This window comes from Setaria viridis, chromosome 9 (assembly GCF_005286985.2).
Source record: "Setaria viridis chromosome 9, Setaria_viridis_v4.0, whole genome shotgun sequence".
Lineage (NCBI taxonomy): Eukaryota > Viridiplantae > Streptophyta > Magnoliopsida > Poales > Poaceae > Setaria > Setaria viridis.
Window position 1 is genome coordinate 4663831 of NC_048271.2, and position 19622 is coordinate 4683452.

Sequence of the window (19622 nt, forward strand, 5' to 3'; positions counted from 1 at the left end):
TTGATCGCCACAATACAAAATTTGCAACTAACAGCAGCGCCCAGAAAAAAAGGTCAGCATATGTTAGGAAGCAGGCAATTTCAGTCAGAGCAGGATTCGCTTCCTTAACCAATTGTCACATGATTAACTGTCCTACTTTGCCGCTTAGTGCTAGCAGTAAAGCTAAAAGAGGCAAAGGATTAAAAAAATGTTATCATCTGGAATGATAGCTCAAAGAAAACTGTAGCTAGTAGACCATTATTCTCAACGCCATCTGAAAACGACGTGATTGAAATCACCATGTACTTGCTCGCTGAATTCATCACAACACTAAAGTAGAGGATTTAACAACAAAACTGAAAAGGGTAGAATCACCTATCATCATGCTATTCATGTTGCAAGAATCATACAAGCGAGCTGAGTGTACTTCATGGCCAATGGAGCCAATTTACAAACAAGTACATGGAAAGGATGCTCCTCAAAATAATTAGGTGGTACATATAGATCTCCAACAAAATCTACAGACGAAAAAGTCGCATGCCTAGAAAAGGGGAAAAAGAAGAATGAAGAAATATACCAGCCAAACTGGCAAGTATTGCCCCTTGATGCCAAGCAGAGATATTCGGATGCAAAAGCAATACACAGAAGCACCTTGACATCTCTTCTTCTATCCTCCTCTCAATTACACTGTCGCCTCCTTCCCTCTATATTTATGAAGTAGCTGCGATAGCCATAAACTTGAATCCTCTAATACTACCTTTCTGCATCCTCAGGAATAGATGATAGCCTCTCTTGCTCAAGAAATGACGAATCCAGAAATTTTGCAACAAATGCCCACAACCTGTAGACATCCTCAAAATTTGTAAGGAACCCAAGAGAAGCAGTGACCACTTCAGTACCAATAATAGCATTTTTGCTAGTTTTCTTTTCACGGCGACCGTTTGCTGCTGGTGTGGAAGAGCTAAGACCCACATCAGCCGCACCATGTTTCTGGTTGTCTGTGAGTCGTATATGACTTAGAAACCCAACGCCCAAAGAGAGGCCTTCTTTTTCTGCCAGTTTCTGTACAATTTCGGGATTGATCAGTGAGGTTCCAGTGTTGCAGTCCTTTATGTTGAATGCAACTGCTGCTCCTCGATCATATTTGATCTTCGGACCATATATATAGACAAGGGATACCCCCTCGCCATCCCCTGAATCAGGTAGCCGGAGCTGCAATAGTGAGGTCACCAACCAATTGATCAGGTATCGCAACCGAAGTGTGGTCTTACTAAGTCCAAGCATGTTCACATGATCAAGATGTTTGCAGATAATTTCAGGTTCTTTCCTGCCATCCTGAGGTTCATCATAGTCACTGTATGCTTCGTCATCATCATCTGCCATTGCATACCCAGATGTTTCCCCAGCATCAGAATTACGACAGAGCCTACTATCATCCATAGTGAATGATACCTTGCGCCCCATACTTGAAACTCGTTCCGATTCTTCTACTCCAAAGAATCTTCCACCATTGAATCTGCCATTGTGTGCTTCCCTCCTTCCCAGTAGACGAAAGTCACCTTCATTTTCCCTTCTGATTGCACTCTCTTTGGTTTCTGCCTGACTTTCTGAGCAAATCTCTGAAGTGGAGCCATTCTCATGGGTGGTGTAACTCCCAAATACAGAGGTTGCACTGCCTTCAGCAGGGCCATTGGCACAAGAAAACTTTACGAACCTCTTGTTTCCTTTGGCATCCTTATCTTCTTCAATCTCACTAACAGGAATGGCATTCTTTATGTCATTATGTGAATGATCTTCATCTGGAACCACCTTCACAGGCCCTGAATCTTGTGATACTGACCTCACAGCTGCATCGAATGACATAACATGGTTGTCATGAATAGGACTCTTTGCCAGTTTTGATGGCACCTTTGGCGATGCCTTCTTCGCATTCCTCCTACCAGAAAACCAGGACGCTGGCAATGGAGATCCCAATTTCCCCTTGCCTGATTGCTCTGAGTGGTCTGAACCAAGTGGACTCTGGCCCAAATCAACCCAGAAGGAGTTCTCGGATGACTCATCCTCACTGAACACAGGGCTCTTCATCACCTCCCCAACAGAAACACTCTCACTCTCTTCATATATTGTGCTGGCACCATCCCTATCTGAACTGTCCTGGTCCATTTCACTCTCAATCACCTCCCTCACCTGAGCTGATGAATATGCGCCCGAGAATGCAGGTAACTGGGATGCATGGTGATTGTTTGACACTGACCCCTCCTCAATTGGAATGATAGTATCATCCTCCAGCCCATCCAGGACACCATCAAGACCATCAACTGAGTCACTAAGATACTGTGGAAAGACCGGCACAATCCGCACCATTCCTGCCCCCGTCCCGCCGCTCGGACTCTGCAAGCACGCCATTACCGACTTCTTGATCAGCAAGCAGCCAAAACCCGTTGGGTCAGCCCCAAACACCCTATAAAATGACGTGATGATGAAGTCTGGCCGGAACAGCGACAGCCCCAGCGAGTCCATGTCCTTAGGCCCCAGAGCCCCAGCATCGAGCAGGACATGCCAGTGATTCTGCTGAGCCAATGCCATCCACTGATAAGAGTACTTTGCCCCCGTCACCCTCGACTGCACAGGGAACACGAACAGGCCAGTGGCGGAGTCCTTGCGCCGCCGCTTCTTGGTGGAGATCAGCTTCCGGAGCTCGGTGGTGCAGATCTTGAGCGTGGGCCACTTAAACCAGGCGGAGTATGCCTTGGCTCCCTTGTCGCGCGCGGCCTGCATCATCCAATTCACGGATTGGGACTCGTGGTCGAACATGGTGAGCAGCCGCTTGTTGGTGCCGAAGGGGTAGCACTCTGCGAGCAGCCGGAACGCCGAGCCACGGCTGACCGTGAAGACGAGGCAGTACTCGGACTCGGGGATGTTGAGGTAATCCATGATGCGGTTCTTGATGTCGTGCTCGGCGGTGCCCTTCTCGGCGGAGCCGTAGAGCGCATGGTTGCTGAGGTTGGCGGTGATCTCCGAGAGCGTGAACGCCGCCGACGGGTCGGCAGGGTTGCAGCTCTGGAGGTAGGAGAAGAGACCGAAGCCGCAGTAGTCGAGGCATACCTTGTCCAGGTGCGGGTACTCGTCGGCGCGGAGGCGGTCCACGTCCGCGGCGGACGCGTACTTGGGATACATGGCGAGGAACGTGGCGAGCGCCTCCTCCAGCACCGGGAGCGCGTCCGGCGACTGGAACGCGCGCTCCGCGGCCACCGCCGTCGCGCGCAGGAACTCCCGCTGCGCGTGGAGCCTCGCCAGCGACCGCGAACGCCCCACCGACCCCTCCTCCGCGCCGTCCCCTCCATCGAAGAGCGCCTCGTCGCGGGACTTGGCGAGGCACCCGTCCTCCGAAGCCTCCTCCAGCGCCTCCCGCAGCTTGCTCTCCTGCAGGCGCCGCCCGCCGCCGGACCCCGCGCCGGCCCCGCCCGGCGGCGGCCGCGGCGGACGGTGCTTCTTGTCCAGGAGCAGCGCGGCGCAGTGGGACAGCGGCTTCCACAGCGACAGATGCATGGCCGCCCGCCCACAAAGCCGAGACCTTTCTTCCTCCCTCCCTCCCTCCTACACCATCCGATTCCCCGGCGCCGGCGTCCCCCCGCGAATTCTCGGGATCAAATCAGCCCGCGATCGAATTCGACTCGGAGCAGGGTTCCCCCTAGGGCTTGGGGGATCGACGGAAACAGACAATCGGGCTGGGCCCCCTCTCCGCTGTGGAATCTAGATCAAGGAACGGAGCCGAGCAAGGGGGGGCGACGGAGGAGTGAGGGAGGAAGGGCCGAAGGGGAGAGGACAGAGGAGGAGGAGGCGGAGGGGAGTAAATTGGAGCACACCAACTCGCCTGCACGGAATTAAAAGCAAGGGGTCCCACCGGAGCATTTAATGGCGACTCCACATATTTTTGCTGTATTTTGCGCATCAGTAAATTTCCATCGTCATTTATGAACTAAAATTAGTGTACAGATATCCCAGATTTGCCTTTTCACAGGAAATGAAATCTGTACTGGATCCAAGCAATCTCTGAAGATAAATGAGGCTGGATGCTTCACAGTTGTTGCAGATTTGCAGTTGCTGGTGAGCTCATTAATTACCTCTAGCACTACAGTCTGCAGGGTACCCTCCTGGTCCTGGTGATCCTGTATTTGTGTTTGTTTCACATGGCTCATGGCATTTTCTACTATTTTCCCAAGCAAAAAGGAGGGAGGGTCAAATGCATTTGATTTCCTTTTCTTTTTCTCACTAGATGTTTACTCTTGGGGTTTGAATATTCTGTTATGCTGAAAGGTTTGGTTTGGGGGAGAAGATAGGAGTGGAAATGTGATGGATCGTGTCCATTGACTTTGTCGTAAAGATATTCTCCTTGGGGGATGGATTTCACTACAAACCCTCTGGAATTACTGAATTTCCATCCTATGGTCAATTGCCCATGGTTCAGAAGAGTCCACATCAGCAAAAGCTTCTCCCCCGTCGCATCTTACATGGGAAGTATGGGACCCTGCCTGATTATGATGGTCATACAGGAACTTCACGTCCTAATCCCCGCATGTTTATTGTCAAACCTAACGATGCCCTGATTTCTTTTCTCCCACGGTACCGTACAGCCTATGGATGGCCATCGTACAAGTGCATGTGCTTGCCACGGTTTGCACCAGGAATTCGCAATGCAAAAATTAGCAAACCGATCCGATAATTTTTCTTGCATTCAGCAAAAATTCTTGGGATGTCAACAAAAAAACTCAATAATGCAGCAGTACAACAAAAGGGTATTACCAGCCACAAACTAAAACATGATGATCGCTTCCAACTCGTTATCAGAAGGTGAAAGGAACGAGCTGGTTTCCGATCGAGGCTAAACATGATCTCTCGTTTTCAGCACCAAGAATTGCAAGCTCTGTCGATCGATAAGCTGTTCAGATTCCAGCTTGCATTGCACGAGATTACTGTAGGAACACACGTTTCCCAAACGATCAAGCAAGCATGTTCCTGAAGTCACGCGCTCCTGACAGTTGGCGGACGGCGTTCAGGATCAAACGCTTAACTGACGACGAGCATTGCGATTCACACCAGTGATAAGAACAGGTTAACAAATAGATGTCCTGTAGCAAACGTACATGGCAGCAAGCCCAAATGGAGTAGCTCCAGGGAGGTGGGAGGACAGTGCTGTTAGTACACTGTTACTTGTTAGTTCATGCGGTTTCTTGCAGGGGCAACAAATGAACAGCTGAAGAACACCACCCGAGTTGTTTTCAGCTGCAAGAGACATGCGGCATGCGTGGCCGTCAGCTTTATGTACAAGCATCCAAACTACACCTTTTTTTTTTTGGCAAATGCATAGTAAGTGTAGATTATTGATATGATACCTAGCCGTACTATTAAAGTAGTTTGGCCCAGTCTCTTGTGGAATGTCAGCAATCAGCGTAGTCTAAGCCCTTTTAGGAATTTGCGCACAGTTACCAATGACTTGGTATAGCGTGACCTTGAACTATTGTGGGACGGTGAACCTCAACTGTCCATGGTTTCGGCCAGGGAACTAGAGAAGTCATCGGGCTGATTTCAAATGCATGGGCATTTGGGGATTTACGGAGATTTTAGATGACGCAATATGATTCAGTAATTCTCATTGCTCAGTCTTTTCTTTAGCAAGATAAAGGGATCTCCACCTTATTTTTTTCTTAATTAAGGGGGTATCACACCAGATATTTGATACTAATTAGGAGTATTAAATATAGTCTAATTACAAAACTAATTGCACAGATGGAGTCTAATTCGCGAGACGAATCTATTAAGGTTATTAAAGTTTTATAATTAGTTTTATAATTAGCTCATATTTAGTCCTCCTGATTAGCATCCGAACATCCGATGTGACCTGATAAAGTTTAGCATCTCGTACCCAAACACCCAAATGTAAAATGTAAGAGGATATAATTTTTAGCACGCAACGCTTTCATCCCCCCTCCCCACACACACGCTGACACGGAGAGGGAGGAGGCTTTGATTTCCGAGGCGAAGGACGCGTCCGTTCCACAATCCACCCGAGTCCGGGCAGATCTTGCTCGTGTGTCGTCCCGGGATACTCATACAGGGCACGTACGGTACGAAGACTACGAACAAAGCGAGTCCGTCGAACCGTGCGATCTCGTAGGACGTACGCCGATCGCGAAGAAAACGACCACGCGATCGCGTCGCCGGTCGATTGCTGCGCATCTAGATGCAGAAAAGAAGCAGCGTCTGTCGGTCAGTGAGTGATCGGCAGAAGATCCATGTCGGTGTTCGTGTGTTCTGCGCTCAGATCGTCCAAACCGTGGGCTTGGTTTTTCCAATTTCCAGCCCTGCCTGACTGACAGTCTCAAGTCCCATCGACCATGCGTGTCCACACGGAGGGCCCACGCATGCAATGCAAGCACACGCACCCCTGTCAAAAAGACTACGCGCTGGAGCTGGACTTTCCGCTGCCAAACAACACTCGGCCTGTCAGGGCGAGATTTGGACGGATGAAATATTCCCTGTTTTTCCCGTCCGAAACTGAACCGAATTCGTGTGAAATTCGTAGCTTTCGCGTAGAGCTCCAAACGAGCTCCTTTCACATGCGAGGCGGGGAATATTTGTTCATGCCTTTGTCGGTAGCGGCGCTGGCGGCCCCGGTTGCCGTCAGCCTCCTCGCCGCAGCCATGCAAAAATCGGCGCTACCCGACGCGCCCGAGCTCTGGATTTTTGACCGATTCGCGCGCAGTACGGGGGTCGGATCAGCACCGGGACATCACCGATCTCTGTCGCCGTCCATGGACGACCGAAACCAACTGAGGGCATGTTTAGTCACCCAAAACTCCCAACTTTGACACTATGCAAAAAGAAGATTCCCCATCACATTAAACTTGCGATACATGCATGAAGTATTAAATATAGACAAAATCAAAAACTAATTGCACATTTTTGTTATACTTTGCGAGACGAATCTTTTGAGCCTAATTAGTCAATAATTGGACAATAATTCATAAATACAAACAAAACGCTACAGTGTGCTACAGTGCTAGAGGCCTGAGCTGCCTTGAGTAAGCACGAATAGTTTTGTGCAGAAGGTTTTCTTCAACCGACGAATAGTTTTGTGCAGAAGGTTTTCTTCAACCGGTTTGATGATAATGTCAACCTGAAACCCCGGTTGCAAGCCAACGCCGTGCCGCCATCAGCCGTGCTTAAACAAGAACAGGGGGGGTTGTCTGTCTTGCTGGAGTTCCTTTTCATTGAACTGTGTGGCCCTTGGTTTCCTCTGTGGCCATGTTCAGGAGGGCCTCCAACTTGCGTTCTGTACATGATCCTCCGATCCATGTTCAGACTTCAGACATCACCTATATGAATCAGCTTCAGAGAAGAAGCAGAATTTGCATCTGATAGACTCTGTCCGGATTGGTACAGGATGTAAAGGAAACTGATCAGCTAGAACTCCTTGGTCTATTTGTCAGTCGTCAGCTACCTGCTCATCCACGAATCCCGTCGAGATCGGGGAAATGTTTTAATATGCACGGCGTCAACGTTGGTGACCATGGCTGCTCGATCTCCATATTATACTAGTGCTCGATGTTGATGCATCAGGGGGTCATCCTCAGGCTTCTAAAGCATACTCCGATATGATGTCCAGGATCATGCATGATGTTTGGAAATTGGATTGGAACATCTATTGGGCCAGTCCGATATTGTGTCTCGACGTCTCGTAGACTTCATTAATCGGCTACTACCTTTCCATTTATTTATTAAATTTCAATGAATCATTTGTAGTAGTTCTTTTGGTTGTCCTTTTGAGTTTGTTTCAAGGATTGATGAATACTTAAGGAACTTTTGTAGGAAGATTTCTTACCTCTTTTGGAGTATTTTTTAAGAACAATAAGCACGACTACTAGGCACAATTATACATCATTTCGGTGCCTTTTATTCCCAGATTTTCTTGATTTTTTAATTCAAAACGGTCATAATGCCAGCATAATTCTTCCTCTTGTGCCTACACAGCGGATGCTGCGTCAAATTGACTGCCGGAGCAGAAATATATGCATACTACTACAAGACATTGGTGAGTGGTATGACTTTATTAAACCCAATCATGGCGTGATGACTCGGTTGATGCACAAGATAGCAACATTATTGGACGGCCAAAGGCCACCAATGTGACCATATCCTTAAAAAACCGAAGGATTATGGACTAAGATAAACAAAGGTAGAGGACAAATCCAACTAATTCAGGTCAATGCCCATGGATGGCAATCTTTCCCTTATCTTTTTTTCTTCTCCATGTGGAGCATCCATGATACTAGTTTAAAGCCTGGCATGACCATAGGACACACATAGCTTTCTTTTCTAGAAGATGTGTTTAGACTCATTCCTCTTGATAGCACAAGCTCACAACTCAATTATAGATGTTGTTCAGTCTATTCATCAGAATTCAAGGCGGAGACTTACCTGCAGGGAAGCTTTGACAGTTGATGAAGAGATTAGGAGGAACCATCTGGTTTTCCATCGTTCTTTCTCCCTCTCCCTCCTCTGAGTGGCAAAGTGTTGGAAAAAAAAGGAGGAAGGGTCAAAAGCCAAATCTATCTCACAACTGGCCCATGCCATAATGCTGTTTTCCTCTTGAATCCCCTTTGCCACAGCTCAGAGAAAGCTTTTGGCTAAAGGCCAAAGCATATACACCTAACCACAGCTTTTCAAGCCTTTTGATATACAGCCAGGACCAGTTCCAATTGGAGATAAGATTGTACTCGTATCCATACAGGTACAGGTACAGCTGCAATTGCACAGCTTTGTAAAAAAAAAAGAGAACACTTGCGATAATGTGCCACTTTTATTGTTTACCTGTCCATTATGGTACATGGCGACTGCCTTCTCTACTTCCAATTAGAGTAGCAGGTAGGCTATCTTGTTGTCTTTGGGCAAAGCTTCTAGCCTCCTTGTGTTTGTCTCCTTTCTCCTTTGATGCAGAATAATTAAAAGCAGACACTTCTTTTTCGGTAAGCACATCTGGAAACTGTTGTTGCAGGCTGCACTGCACACATGTCCTTACCTTGCAAGTATTTGTGCTGTACTGGCAGTACTGTACATACTACTGTCTTGTAGGAACGATATAGAGTGGCTGCCCGTGGTGTACAAAACACACCTGGACAGTTTGGTTGGGCAATTAAATAAGCCCATCACTTCATCTTTTTTTACCTAAAAATTTTAGATGAGTTATTCATGTTCAGGTGCAGGGAAGGTACGATTGATGACTTTCCATCGCATTATGGTTGCCTTTGCAGATATGAATCAATCATTCCTCTTACATTTGCTAATCATGCCACCATGTCAAACAGATTGACGAGCCAAGGACGATCCAACCAAACATCTAGTCAAACGTAGGCCCAAGGATTACCCACAAGTCCACAACACACACCCAGGGCTCGGAAAAGGGTTGGTGTGCCTAATCCCTGGGCAGCCAGGAGGTCCAGGTCACGACAACATGGAGTAGAACTTGCTATGCGATGAATCAGCTCGTGGAAGGGAGCAGCATGTGTTGCGTACTCGCGTGACTCCCCAAGTTTCAGTAGAGTATTGGTGCCAATGGCTTTCCGGTGACGACAAGGGCAGTTGGATACTTGGATCTCCAAGTCCACCTTTTTTTTTATTAATCTCAGAAACCCGAGTCCTGCACCTGAGTTGCCTGCCCTTCCAGCTGCACGCGGCCCGCGGATGCAAGCCCACCTGCGCCCTGCGCAACGACGGACGACGCCGCGCGCGGGGAGAAATGGCCAAGGGCTGACAGTGAGAAATGGCCGCGGGCCCGTGGAGTGATTTCGGCCTATTTCATCTTTTGGCCTGCGCGCGAAGAAAAACTTCGATCTAGGTGCGGCCCGTAAGGTCGTTAATTTCTAGATTAAATCTAAAAAATAATTTCTAGATTTAATCTAAAAACTGAGAGCCAGGTTTCACTTATAAAATAATACTGTAAATACTAACTAAGCAATAATATTCAGTTTGGTGCAATTTAGTCTTTTCCACTGCATAGCCGGTACTCCGTAAAACGAAGGAAAGGCAGCTGCTGATACAAAGTTACGAACGGGGCCAAAACCGACGGCTCACATGCAACAAGCAAGCCCATGGAACAGTCCCAGAAAGTCCAATACCGGGTGCACGAAACTGGAATTATCTCTCAAAAGTATCTCAAGATATTTCTTATCGTTCCAGAACATTGTTTTGTACTCTCGCTACCAGACCATTTCGCTGATTGCGACTCGCCACACTCTTAAGCATTCTAGCCCCCACAAATTTACGTGCGCGTGCATTCTTCTTCTGCATATACAGCCTTTGAATGGAAGACGAAGATACAAGGTTGTTTTAGAAAATAATATATACATGAAGGATCATTCTGCAAAAGAGGAAAAAGTGTTCCATGATGCGCTCCGATCCTTATCCGTTCTATACTGACACTTGCCGGTGCCGCTGCTTTATATAGCTCTCCCGAGCCAATCCACTCGCAATTCTGCTGCGCGAAATCCACCGAAAATTCACCGCAAATGATGCCTTCCACTACACTCCGGCCGCTGGTGCCAGCGGCGGCTTCGCCGGCGGCGGCGTTGACGGTGCGCGCGGTGCGGAACTACGACTCGATCCCGAAGCGGAAGCCCTTCAGTTCCAGCCGCAGCATCCTCGACGAGTTCCTCAGGCAGGAGAAGCCCCTCGTCCAGCGCACCAAGGACCAGATCACAGGTACGATGCTCCGCTGCCGCAGTACACTCGCTGTCTCACGTCGTTGCTCCATGATCTATTTTTCTGAGTTTTCTATGCGTGTGATGCGGCATCCTGCCGATGTCTTTTTTTAGTTTAGCTTTGTTTCTGATTTTGTTGTTTTCCTGATTAAACCGTACTTTTGGATGGTACTAAGATGTTATGTTGGCGTAAAATTAGGTAGATCGTGATACTAACTCCTGTTGTAGTTCAAAGTTCAAACGTATTTTCCCATGTCTTTCTGTAGTTGTAGATTTGTAGAACTAGATAACTAGCGTGTATTGAATCGAATTGCTCACTGGTTAGAATGTGGTGGTGAACAAGCACAAGGAGGGAAACGTTCTAGTAAGAAGTTAAGAACGTTGTCCATTATTCAGAGGCACGTATCATTTGCAGAGAACTCAGTTTTCAGTATATTTATATTAGGGAATGATCTCTGAACTGTTTTAGTGGGATATGCTTTCTAAATGCACAGTCTTGCTGTAAGATGGAATTTGTGTCGCCGAGGTCTGTAAATAGGCATACTCTTCTGTCTTCATTATCAATGGAGCTACACTTCAAATATAATTGCGGAGTTGTTTCATGGGATGCATGATCTGAATCATGATGTCCTACTGTAAAATTATGAGCGGTATCTCAAATTAGGCAGAGATAGTGCTACTGAAGAAAGATAGATAAAATTTTACTGAACTCACAGAAATTTTCAGTAAAGCTTTTTTTCCTGACTTGTGTAAATCAGGTAGGAAACTTCTCAATTGAGGTTGTGCCTTCGATAACTGGATAGTCGTGTGCAACTAGTTAACAGTGCTTCTTCTTGTTTGAAATGGATACAGATTATTGCACGACCATAGAAGGTGATGAATGTTGCAGCTGTTGGGATGCATATTTTGAACTGAATAAACTTGAGGTACGTGCTAATTAATCCATCATCAACAGATATCTGTAATCCCGCGCTTGGACTCATCTAAATCTCCACCTGTTCATTGTTCAACAGCAAGAGCTACCCAAAGATGAAATCGCAAGGATGGTGAAGGATTCAGAGGGAGATGTGAGATACCTGATTGATAGCATCCATCACCGTTCAAATCTACGGAAGAAGATGGCTGAGAAAACTCGTGCTACCGTCTCATCAAGCTCCCTGGGGCAATCAGCGAAGCCGAGGCCTTTCCCTGTGCCTGACGGGTTGCCGAAAACGCAGGAAGAGCTTGCTGAAGAAGAGGAAGCCCTGATGCCTGAGTCTTCTTACACCAGGTTACTCAGAAGGATGGGGAGATACCCTGATTGGTACACCCCACGCCCTGATCATGAGACTGACTGAATCAAGTCATCCACCATCATCCAATTGTCCGTTTTCGAAATTTTGCGGCGTGATAATCTGAACCTCTGTGGCCTCTGATATAGATTAGTGTTGATGTTGCACCTATGCAGATTAAGCTTGTTCTTCCCTGCTTTTGCTATATGAACTGTATGATGGTGTCTGCTTTGTGCTGTACAGCTCCTACGTCCAGAATAGCTTTTATTCCACTCTTTATCCCCCTTCGAGGTTCTGTGTAATGATGCATCATTTTATATATACTGGAATAAAATCTCTGGGTTTCATCAGAGTTCGTGGACATCATAGTTTCTTTTTCTTTGGGGAAAATTCTGGACATCACAGTTAGGATTTAAGAATGGCGTTTTGAACTGATGTGCTGATGGCAGTTCTGCTGACCTCTCGTGAGCCATGACTGCCACTTTTCACTTGTTCCGTGTGTTGCAAAATGGGTCGTTTCTTTGGGGCACATGCTAAAATCTGTGTTCATCTTCGTACTCGCCGATTGCCTGGGGCAACGGCACAACGCAACGCCACCACCGGCCGGCCAAGGTGGCCTCGCCGTCGCCGCAGGCCGCACCACAGGCCGTTGGCGCTTGCCGTCTTGGAGCGGCCGGTTCCGGCAACTCCACCTGCCAAGGCAATAAATACCCCTGCCCTTGCGCGAAACCCCACCCACCCGGCCACTCCACGCCACCTGCAAGGGCCGCAACCCCGCCCGGCCGCGCGCCCTCTCGGTTTCCCCTTCCGGGAACGAACCGCCATGCCTGGCCTCCACCATTGGTTGGACCTGAACCTGCGCCCCGACCTGCTGGCCACGTCCAAGCGCCTCAGCTTCTCCGATGCCGACTTCCCCTCCCCCGGTCGCGGGGGCTCGGTGCAGCCGAAGCCGGGTCTCGAGACGATCGGAGAGGAGGGCGATGATCTGGCGCAGGCACTCGCCCTCTCGCAATCCAACACGCCTCCGCCATCGCCGGGGACGACCGGGCCACTGTACCCGACGCCGGGAGGGACGCCGACGACGACACCCAGTGCGCCCGTGGCGACTTCGCTTTCCCTTGCGCCTCCTGGGCCGTCGCAGTCTCAGCAATCGCAGGAGGCGGTAGCGGCGACGAGGATGTCGGAGCAGCGGCGCCAGGCGGAATTATTTGGGGAGTATCAGCAGCAGCACCACCACCAGCAGCAGGCGTTGGCCGCGCAGAAGGGTTTGCAGCAGGCGTGGGCGTCGGCGGCAGCGGGGCGGCTGCAGTCGCAGGAGCTGATGCTGTACACCGTGGATGGGGGTGCCGCCGGGTACGAGACCAGGTGGGAGGAGCTGCACCCTGTCTCCCAGGGGCTGCTTCTTCGAATCGAGTACGGCTTGCTCTGCACTCTTGCTTGATGTTCTACGGTTGAGTGATTGGTGATAGAGGCGTTTATTTCCGGTCAGGATTGGGGTTCTTCTCCGAGGTTTGGCTGCATTGCATTAATGGAGAGCGCGTTATGTTGTTGATATCGAATTGTAGATTTCTCGGTCACATTGTGTTCTAGATTGATTTCTTTAGTACGGTGAGTGGAGGGCGCATTCTGTTTTTGAGATCAGAGTTGTGAATTTCTTGGATTATTGTGTTCGGTTTCTTTTGTTATGGTGAATGGAAGGCACATTGTGTTATTGAGATCAGAATCGTGGGGGTATTGGGTCACATTGTGTTGTTGTTGGTATGATGAATGGAAGACGCATGGTGTGGTTTAGATCAGAATTGTGGGTTTCATGGGTCACATTGTGTTCTGGATGTCGTTGGAGGTCACTTTGCTTTTCTTGCTTCTGTGTAGGAAACTTCCTGTGAAATTTGTTTCTGGTGGGGTTTTGTTTCATACTGTAGTGACCTTCTGGGGTTTTCCACCAGGTTGTGGTTAAGAATCCGAAGATTTTGGGATAGATCTCGATCGACTTATCTTGGACCAAGCTTTTACTGTGATGATCACCTGGTTCTTGCTTGATTTCAGGGACAATATTAGGGAGTACAGAGATGATAGTGAACGATTGGATCAGTGCAGTCGCCTTGATGACCTATCACCGTTCAGTTTTGAATTTGATGCTGGTCAGATTACTCAGGTTTGTTTTACTACTTTTGTTGTTCAATCTGCGATGCATGTTTTGTGGAGTAGTAACTTCGGTATATGTTGCAGCCTTCACAGATCAATGTGTTATCAGTGATATTAAATGTTCTCGAGTATATTCATTTGCAATTTCATGTTTGATAGTCACTTCAATTATAATTAAGCCTTCATAATTTGGTGCGCTTCCAGTTTATATCAAATTTTGTTATAACATGAATTTCCCTGGTAGAGTTGTCTTTATACTTCATTCTAATGTTGTCACTGCCATCGCCTGAATGCCTCTTCAAGGTGGACCTTTGTTTTGACTTTTGAGTTTGACTAGGGCACTTAGAATAGAAATATATACTGTCAAGTAACTGGTGTGACATATTCTGAATGATTGAAATGTTCGACAGAGTTCTGGCACCTTTTTTGTATAGTTTTCTTTTTTTTGGTGTGGAATTTACTTTTAATGAAAAGGCGCTTGAAAAATGAAAATATAGGTTGTTTCACATAATTTGTGAATCCAACTGTGTGAAGTAGCACCTTTAACTTCAAGGGACTCTTTCTCATAGGAAGATTTGTTTTCTTTATGTAACAGGAGGCTGTATCTATCTCTACCACCATGAATAGAGAGAAGATTTCCATTGAGAGCTTAATGACTGTCATCAAAGAAATTATGTGGAACACAGGTTTTGCTATACGTTCATATGTAAAGCTGAGGCCAAGGTTTGTGCATTTAAGTGCTGGAATTGCAAATCACTCTGGATCTTCTGGTGCTCAGACTGATTTCAGTCAGCTCTTGACCACGGCACCGAGCTTTCATTGTTATAGTAGTGCTACAAGGCGGCCTTCTCCTTTTGTGCAACACACAATTGCCAGGTTTGAGGATCACCTTGGAGAATGCTGCAAATGGATTCTAGAACTAGAACAGCTTGTCCAGACGAAGAATGATAAAACCTTTGCAGAATCTTTGGAATCTCTATCAAAAGTTATGTCTAATGTCCATGACTATCTAATCCATTTGGCATCTAAGGTAACTCTCACACAAAATGCTATCCTTCACAAATACTTAGAAATCTAACACAACATGTGTTTTCTAATCATGCTAACAAAGCTCACAAATCAAATATTCAGTCACTATGAATTTATAATAAAGTTGTCTCTTCAGGGAATGCAAAGTCTCATTCACTTTTGTCTATTCCTGTTTTGAGCTTCCTCCTAGATCGCCAGCTCCCATCCATCTTATTACTTCTGATAAAAACGTGACCTGATATAACTTTGGATTTAGTAACAGAACCATAAGTTCCTCTATATATGTTGATGACTGTAGGTTGATAATATTTTTATTTGGTAACCTCCTGCTTGTCTAAATCTCTTCTGCGCGTTGTATTTTCTCCCTTCTAATATAACAACCTTAGCTAGTTAGCTGTCGTTGCTGGCTTTGTAAAAATAAAGATAATGTCCTGTTTGGAACTATACCATCTTGGTATATTTTCGTTTATACTAAATTTATATTTTTTTTGTTTGTCCAGGCAGAACATATTCATCAGAGTGTTGAAACAATGAAGACTCAGTATCTGAATAATCGACGATGCAGGGGTGATTTGAGTAATCCTTTTCTCAAGGCAAATAGAAGAGAGGAAGCCAAACAGCAAGCAACTGCCAGAATAAAGCATCCGATGTTGCATCTACCGCCTCCAGGCCAGCCAACAACAGTAGTTGTTGTGCCAGTGATATCAAGCCAGCTACACCAAACTTCATTCCCCACTGTAGCAACTTCCCCAAGATCTTATCCAACTCTTCCACTGCCTTCTGTTTTGCCTCCATCCCGCATGCAAACTAGCCCTGCTCCATTAACAACGAACCCTTTAAGTTCACCCTGGCCCGTGTTGCAGTTCACACCATTTGGTTCATTCTCCACACTTGAGCTTGGATCCACACAGGCTGCATCTTTGTTAGGGACTGGCACCCCCTTTTCTGCTACTTCACTTTTCCCAATACCGTCCGGAGGTATGCATCACATGCTATGCGCAACTGGATAGAATCAGAAAACAATTTGGCCTCTTTGAATCAGAAGTTACATTAGTTTACTTGAAGTTCAATAAGGACTTCACGGAATCAGCAGCAAAGTTTAGAATTATAAATATGGTCAATGTCATGTACCTTCTTGATTCGGGATTTGTAAAAACTAATGAATTCTGCTGTTGAAACATGAAGGATAAAATACAATATTCAGATCTTTAGTGTATTTGATCGCTCTTATTTGAATTCGATCATCCTTGTATGCTGTTTGGCATGTATGATGCATCTGAGTTGCATGCAGTGAAAATGGTCAAAGGAGAAGGCATCAGCACTTTTGTCTTTTATCTTGTTGCTTACAGTTGTGATAATGTTTGTCCATTGTGCCTGATTGTTAGTTTCCATGCCTACAGGATTAAACTTCCCTGCCTGATCCTCATGGTTATTTGGCTTTTATGTTCCAGATAGTTATAATCCTGGTTTCTCTTATTTGTAAGAGTTGCTTAACTTCGTGCCTTTATGTTCATATATAGGTGGAATAGCAGCTTCAGGCATCAATCGTACTGTGAGTGAGCTTTGAATTTTGCAGAGTCAGAGCTATCACTTGTCATCTTCCGTGTTGATTGCTTTTTATCTTTCACTATATTGATGTCATTTTCCTGTGCATGTCCAATTGTTTACAGGGAAGGACGAAACCCGGAAGAAATAGAAACCGCTAGCTGTGTATTTCATCCTCATGTATGTCCATTTGACTCCATCCCTTTCCCCTCCTTTTTTCCGCAACAGCTTGTGTCAACAGGTTACCCCGTTGTTTCTTTGGTCTATTGCACGGCGCATTTTTACACTTCCACACACTTTTAAAACATGGACTATTTCACATTCCTGTTGCTGCACACTAGGAAGTCTAGAACCAAGCTTCTTTTTTTTAAAAAAAAACGAACCGGCAGGCTGCCAATTATATTAAAAAGAAGGAGCTCCCAGATGGGAGGGATTAAAAACTAAACACTCTAAACAAAGATTTAGAGAAAAAAAATTCTAAAACTTCTCTTAGATTTGGCCGGACAGAGATGATATGTTGCTTGGCGCCCGCCATCATCCAGTTGTTTAACTCATCCTTAATTTTGTAGCATATTGTGGCAACGGTAGACTCTTTGTGGTTGAAAATCCTTACATTCCTCTCCTTCCAGATTGTCCACAAGATCAGCATGATCAGTGAACGTAAGCCTTTCCTCGAGTTGCACGGCCTGCTCGCCATGGCCGTCCACCATTCCTGTAGGTTGTCCAACATCGGCCCGTCCGCCGGCTGCAGAACCGGGATGGCCATCCTTTCCAAAATATTCGTCCAAACCCTCTTCGTGAATCTGCATTGTGCAAATAAATGTAGGACTGTTTCCGACGACTGCCGACACAGTGGGCATGTTGTTTGGTTTGGCCATTGCCTCGCTTGTAATCTAAGAACCAAGCTTCTTTGTTGGTGCAGTAGATTATTGAAAAAATCCACGCTTTCAGATCAGGACCTGTATACTTGTTTAAGGGCATTGGTTCATGTTAACTTCTGAATTGGCTAGTTGCATATTTGATCTGTGTTTCTAACAAAATGCCACAAAAGCAGCTGCTGCGTGCATTGTCATGTAGGTTCCTGAGGGCACGTTGTGATTTCGTTATCAAAGTCTGGTGGGTAGCCGAGTCGATATTTTTTCTTTAGTGCCTCCTTACCCAAAAATTAATATCCCTATCTGCGTCCGGGCTACGTCAGTGCTTACGGCAGTTCCTATGTCAGAAGCCCAGCAGAAAATTAGTGGAATTTCAGCCGTTGAAGTTCTACTATCTGACGATTCCTCGCATATGTTTGTATAGAAGAGCTGTTACTTTAATTGTTATAAGGACATTATGGTGGCGTTCATGCATTCATCTTTGGCCTCTGAATCGTTCTAACCAAACCATGTGGTGCCCCTTCATTCTTGTTTATTTCTGTTGGAATCTGGACTCGTTCAACTCTAATCCGAATCTGCGTTTACTTACTTCCCTCGCAGTCTGGAGGTTATGGCCGTGCAGTGCTCTCTCTTACGGCTCGTGGGCGGCAACCACGTGAGATGATCTGTGACCTGGATTGGGGATGGGGAAACTGCGAAGAAGCATCGCCTCGGCAGGTCGGCAACCAATCAACCACCGGAGGCTGGTCCGCGTTGCTTTGCTTTGAGGTGTAGCAAAGTGTCGTCACTGTCGGGCGTAAAACTAGTGGGTTGAATCAGGTTCTTTCCGATCATCGGTGGTGGGATGCTCTGAATTAGGCTCATCCTCTCCCTTTCTCTGAGTGCCAGGAACTAACTGTAGTTTTGTGAAATTTGGGGATCCTGTACATGCTTTGGTATAGCTGTGAAGATGGTGACTATAGCATCGATTACTGGATAGAATGAGTATAGACTTGACCCAATTGTGTGTGTGGCAGTGCATCTGCGATCTGTCTAACCTTAGAATTTCGAGCTTTAACGGTCGATAGTTGCAATGCTTGATGTTGATGCTTCATCGTGCGTGTATTCGCGGATAAAGAGAATCACTGTTGCAAATTGCGTGCAATGTGTAATCAATCCCGTAACATCTTCAAACTCGGTTATTTCAAAGAGAAAAATGCTTGCCGGAAAATATCAGATAAAAGTCAGCAGATCTAAACGCGAAAGGTAAACCCCCAAAAGTGCCACTCTCCTTTTCGTTTTTTTTTTGAAAAAATCTCCTTTTCGGTTTTTCTTCCCATAACTTTGCAGCATGCGGATGCGGCGATATCTAAGCATGTGTTTAGTTTTGGGATGATGTGGAATAGGTTAGGTTCATCCCATTTTTTAGGTTGGATTCAACCTATCTCGTATTTGGATGAGAGGGATGGATCCGTTCCAATTTTTATGTTCGATTGGATAGGTTGAGAAGGTTGTGATGGATGTTATTTTAATATCGCTAGCCACAACAGTTGGTGGACCCACCTGTCATTTTCTATTCAATATTTTTCTTTTTTTTCCTTGAGCCTTATCCTTGCTTCTTCCTCGTGGTCTCATCTGCCATCTGCCGCCTCCCATCTTCTTGTTCGCCTCTCTGCTCCCTGTTTGTGCCCAGGTCATGGAGCAACCGGGGCTCGCCGGCACCCCTCGGGATGGGCTCCCTGGCAGACGGCCTCGCCGGGGCCGCCTCGAGGACGAGCTCCCCTACGTAGAGGCCGTGACCGTGGGCTCGCCGGCGCCGTCCTCGGATCAAGCTCATCCCCTCCGTGGGGGGCGCCGCCCGAGCTCACTCCACCGCTCATCCCTCCGGCGGCCACCCATGCTCGTCGCCGCGTGAAGCTCGCCCTCCACCGACCCTCCCGGTGTCGTGCTCGGAGCTCGCCCCTGCATCTTCTTCTTCCTTTGTTTCTTCCGACAACCGTAGCTCGTGCTCCACGCCGACGCCAACACTCGCCCCTCCTTTC

General features: G+C 46.8%; 3 protein-coding genes across 4 annotated transcripts; 2 read left to right on the top strand and 1 right to left on the bottom strand.

Moving 5' to 3' along the window:
* Positions 1–336: 336 nt before the first annotated feature.
* On the bottom strand, positions 337–3841 carry LOC117838403 (uncharacterized). The gene has a single exon (XM_034718420.2). It carries the CDS (start codon positions 3526–3528, stop codon positions 733–735), a length of 2796 nt encoding a protein of 931 aa, XP_034574311.1. The 5' UTR covers positions 3529–3841; the 3' UTR covers positions 337–732.
* A 6642-nt stretch (positions 3842–10483) lies between these two features.
* Positions 10484–12368, top strand: LOC117838927 (CCG-binding protein 1). Its single transcript, XM_034719133.2, has 3 exons — positions 10484–10737; positions 11589–11662; positions 11750–12368. Exons 1-3 carry the CDS (start codon positions 10545–10547, stop codon positions 12071–12073), a joined length of 591 nt encoding a protein of 196 aa, XP_034575024.1. The 5' UTR covers positions 10484–10544; the 3' UTR covers positions 12074–12368.
* A 138-nt stretch (positions 12369–12506) lies between these two features.
* Positions 12507–18679, top strand: LOC117838926 (uncharacterized). Of its 2 annotated transcripts, none has more exons than XM_034719130.2 (7): positions 12507–13420; positions 14054–14162; positions 14748–15182; positions 15682–16159; positions 16702–16733; positions 16852–16906; positions 18202–18679. In XM_034719130.2, the coding sequence occupies exons 1-6, from the start codon at positions 12516–12518 to the stop codon at positions 16885–16887; spliced, it is 1995 nt and encodes a 664-aa protein (XP_034575021.2). In that variant the 5' UTR covers positions 12507–12515; the 3' UTR covers positions 16888–16906; positions 18202–18679. The 2 variants fall into 2 exon arrangements, with proteins under 2 accessions (XP_034575021.2, XP_034575023.2); XM_034719132.2 differs by lacking the exon at positions 18202–18679 and adding an exon at positions 17356–17681.
* Positions 18680–19622: the final 943 nt, after the last annotated feature.

Bases quoted from the DNA above. Each gene is read 5' to 3' on its own strand.
- LOC117838403 (XM_034718420.2), bottom strand. From the start codon at position 3,528: ATGCATCTGTCGCTGTGGAAGCCGCTGTCCCACTGCGCCGCGCTGCTC.
- LOC117838927 (XM_034719133.2), top strand. From the start codon at position 10,545: ATGATGCCTTCCACTACACTCCGGCCGCTGGTGCCAGCGGCGGCTTCG. The intron at 10,738-11,588 runs GTACGATGCTCC...AAATGGATACAG, and splicing joins CACCAAGGACCAGATCACAG to ATTATTGCACGACCATAGAA. The intron at 11,663-11,749 runs GTACGTGCTAAT...ATTGTTCAACAG, and splicing joins TTGAACTGAATAAACTTGAG to CAAGAGCTACCCAAAGATGA.
- LOC117838926 (XM_034719130.2), top strand. From the start codon at position 12,516: ATGGGTCGTTTCTTTGGGGCACATGCTAAAATCTGTGTTCATCTTCGT. The intron at 13,421-14,053 runs GTACGGCTTGCT...GCTTGATTTCAG, and splicing joins GGGCTGCTTCTTCGAATCGA to GGACAATATTAGGGAGTACA. The intron at 14,163-14,747 runs GTTTGTTTTACT...TTTATGTAACAG, and splicing joins ATGCTGGTCAGATTACTCAG to GAGGCTGTATCTATCTCTAC.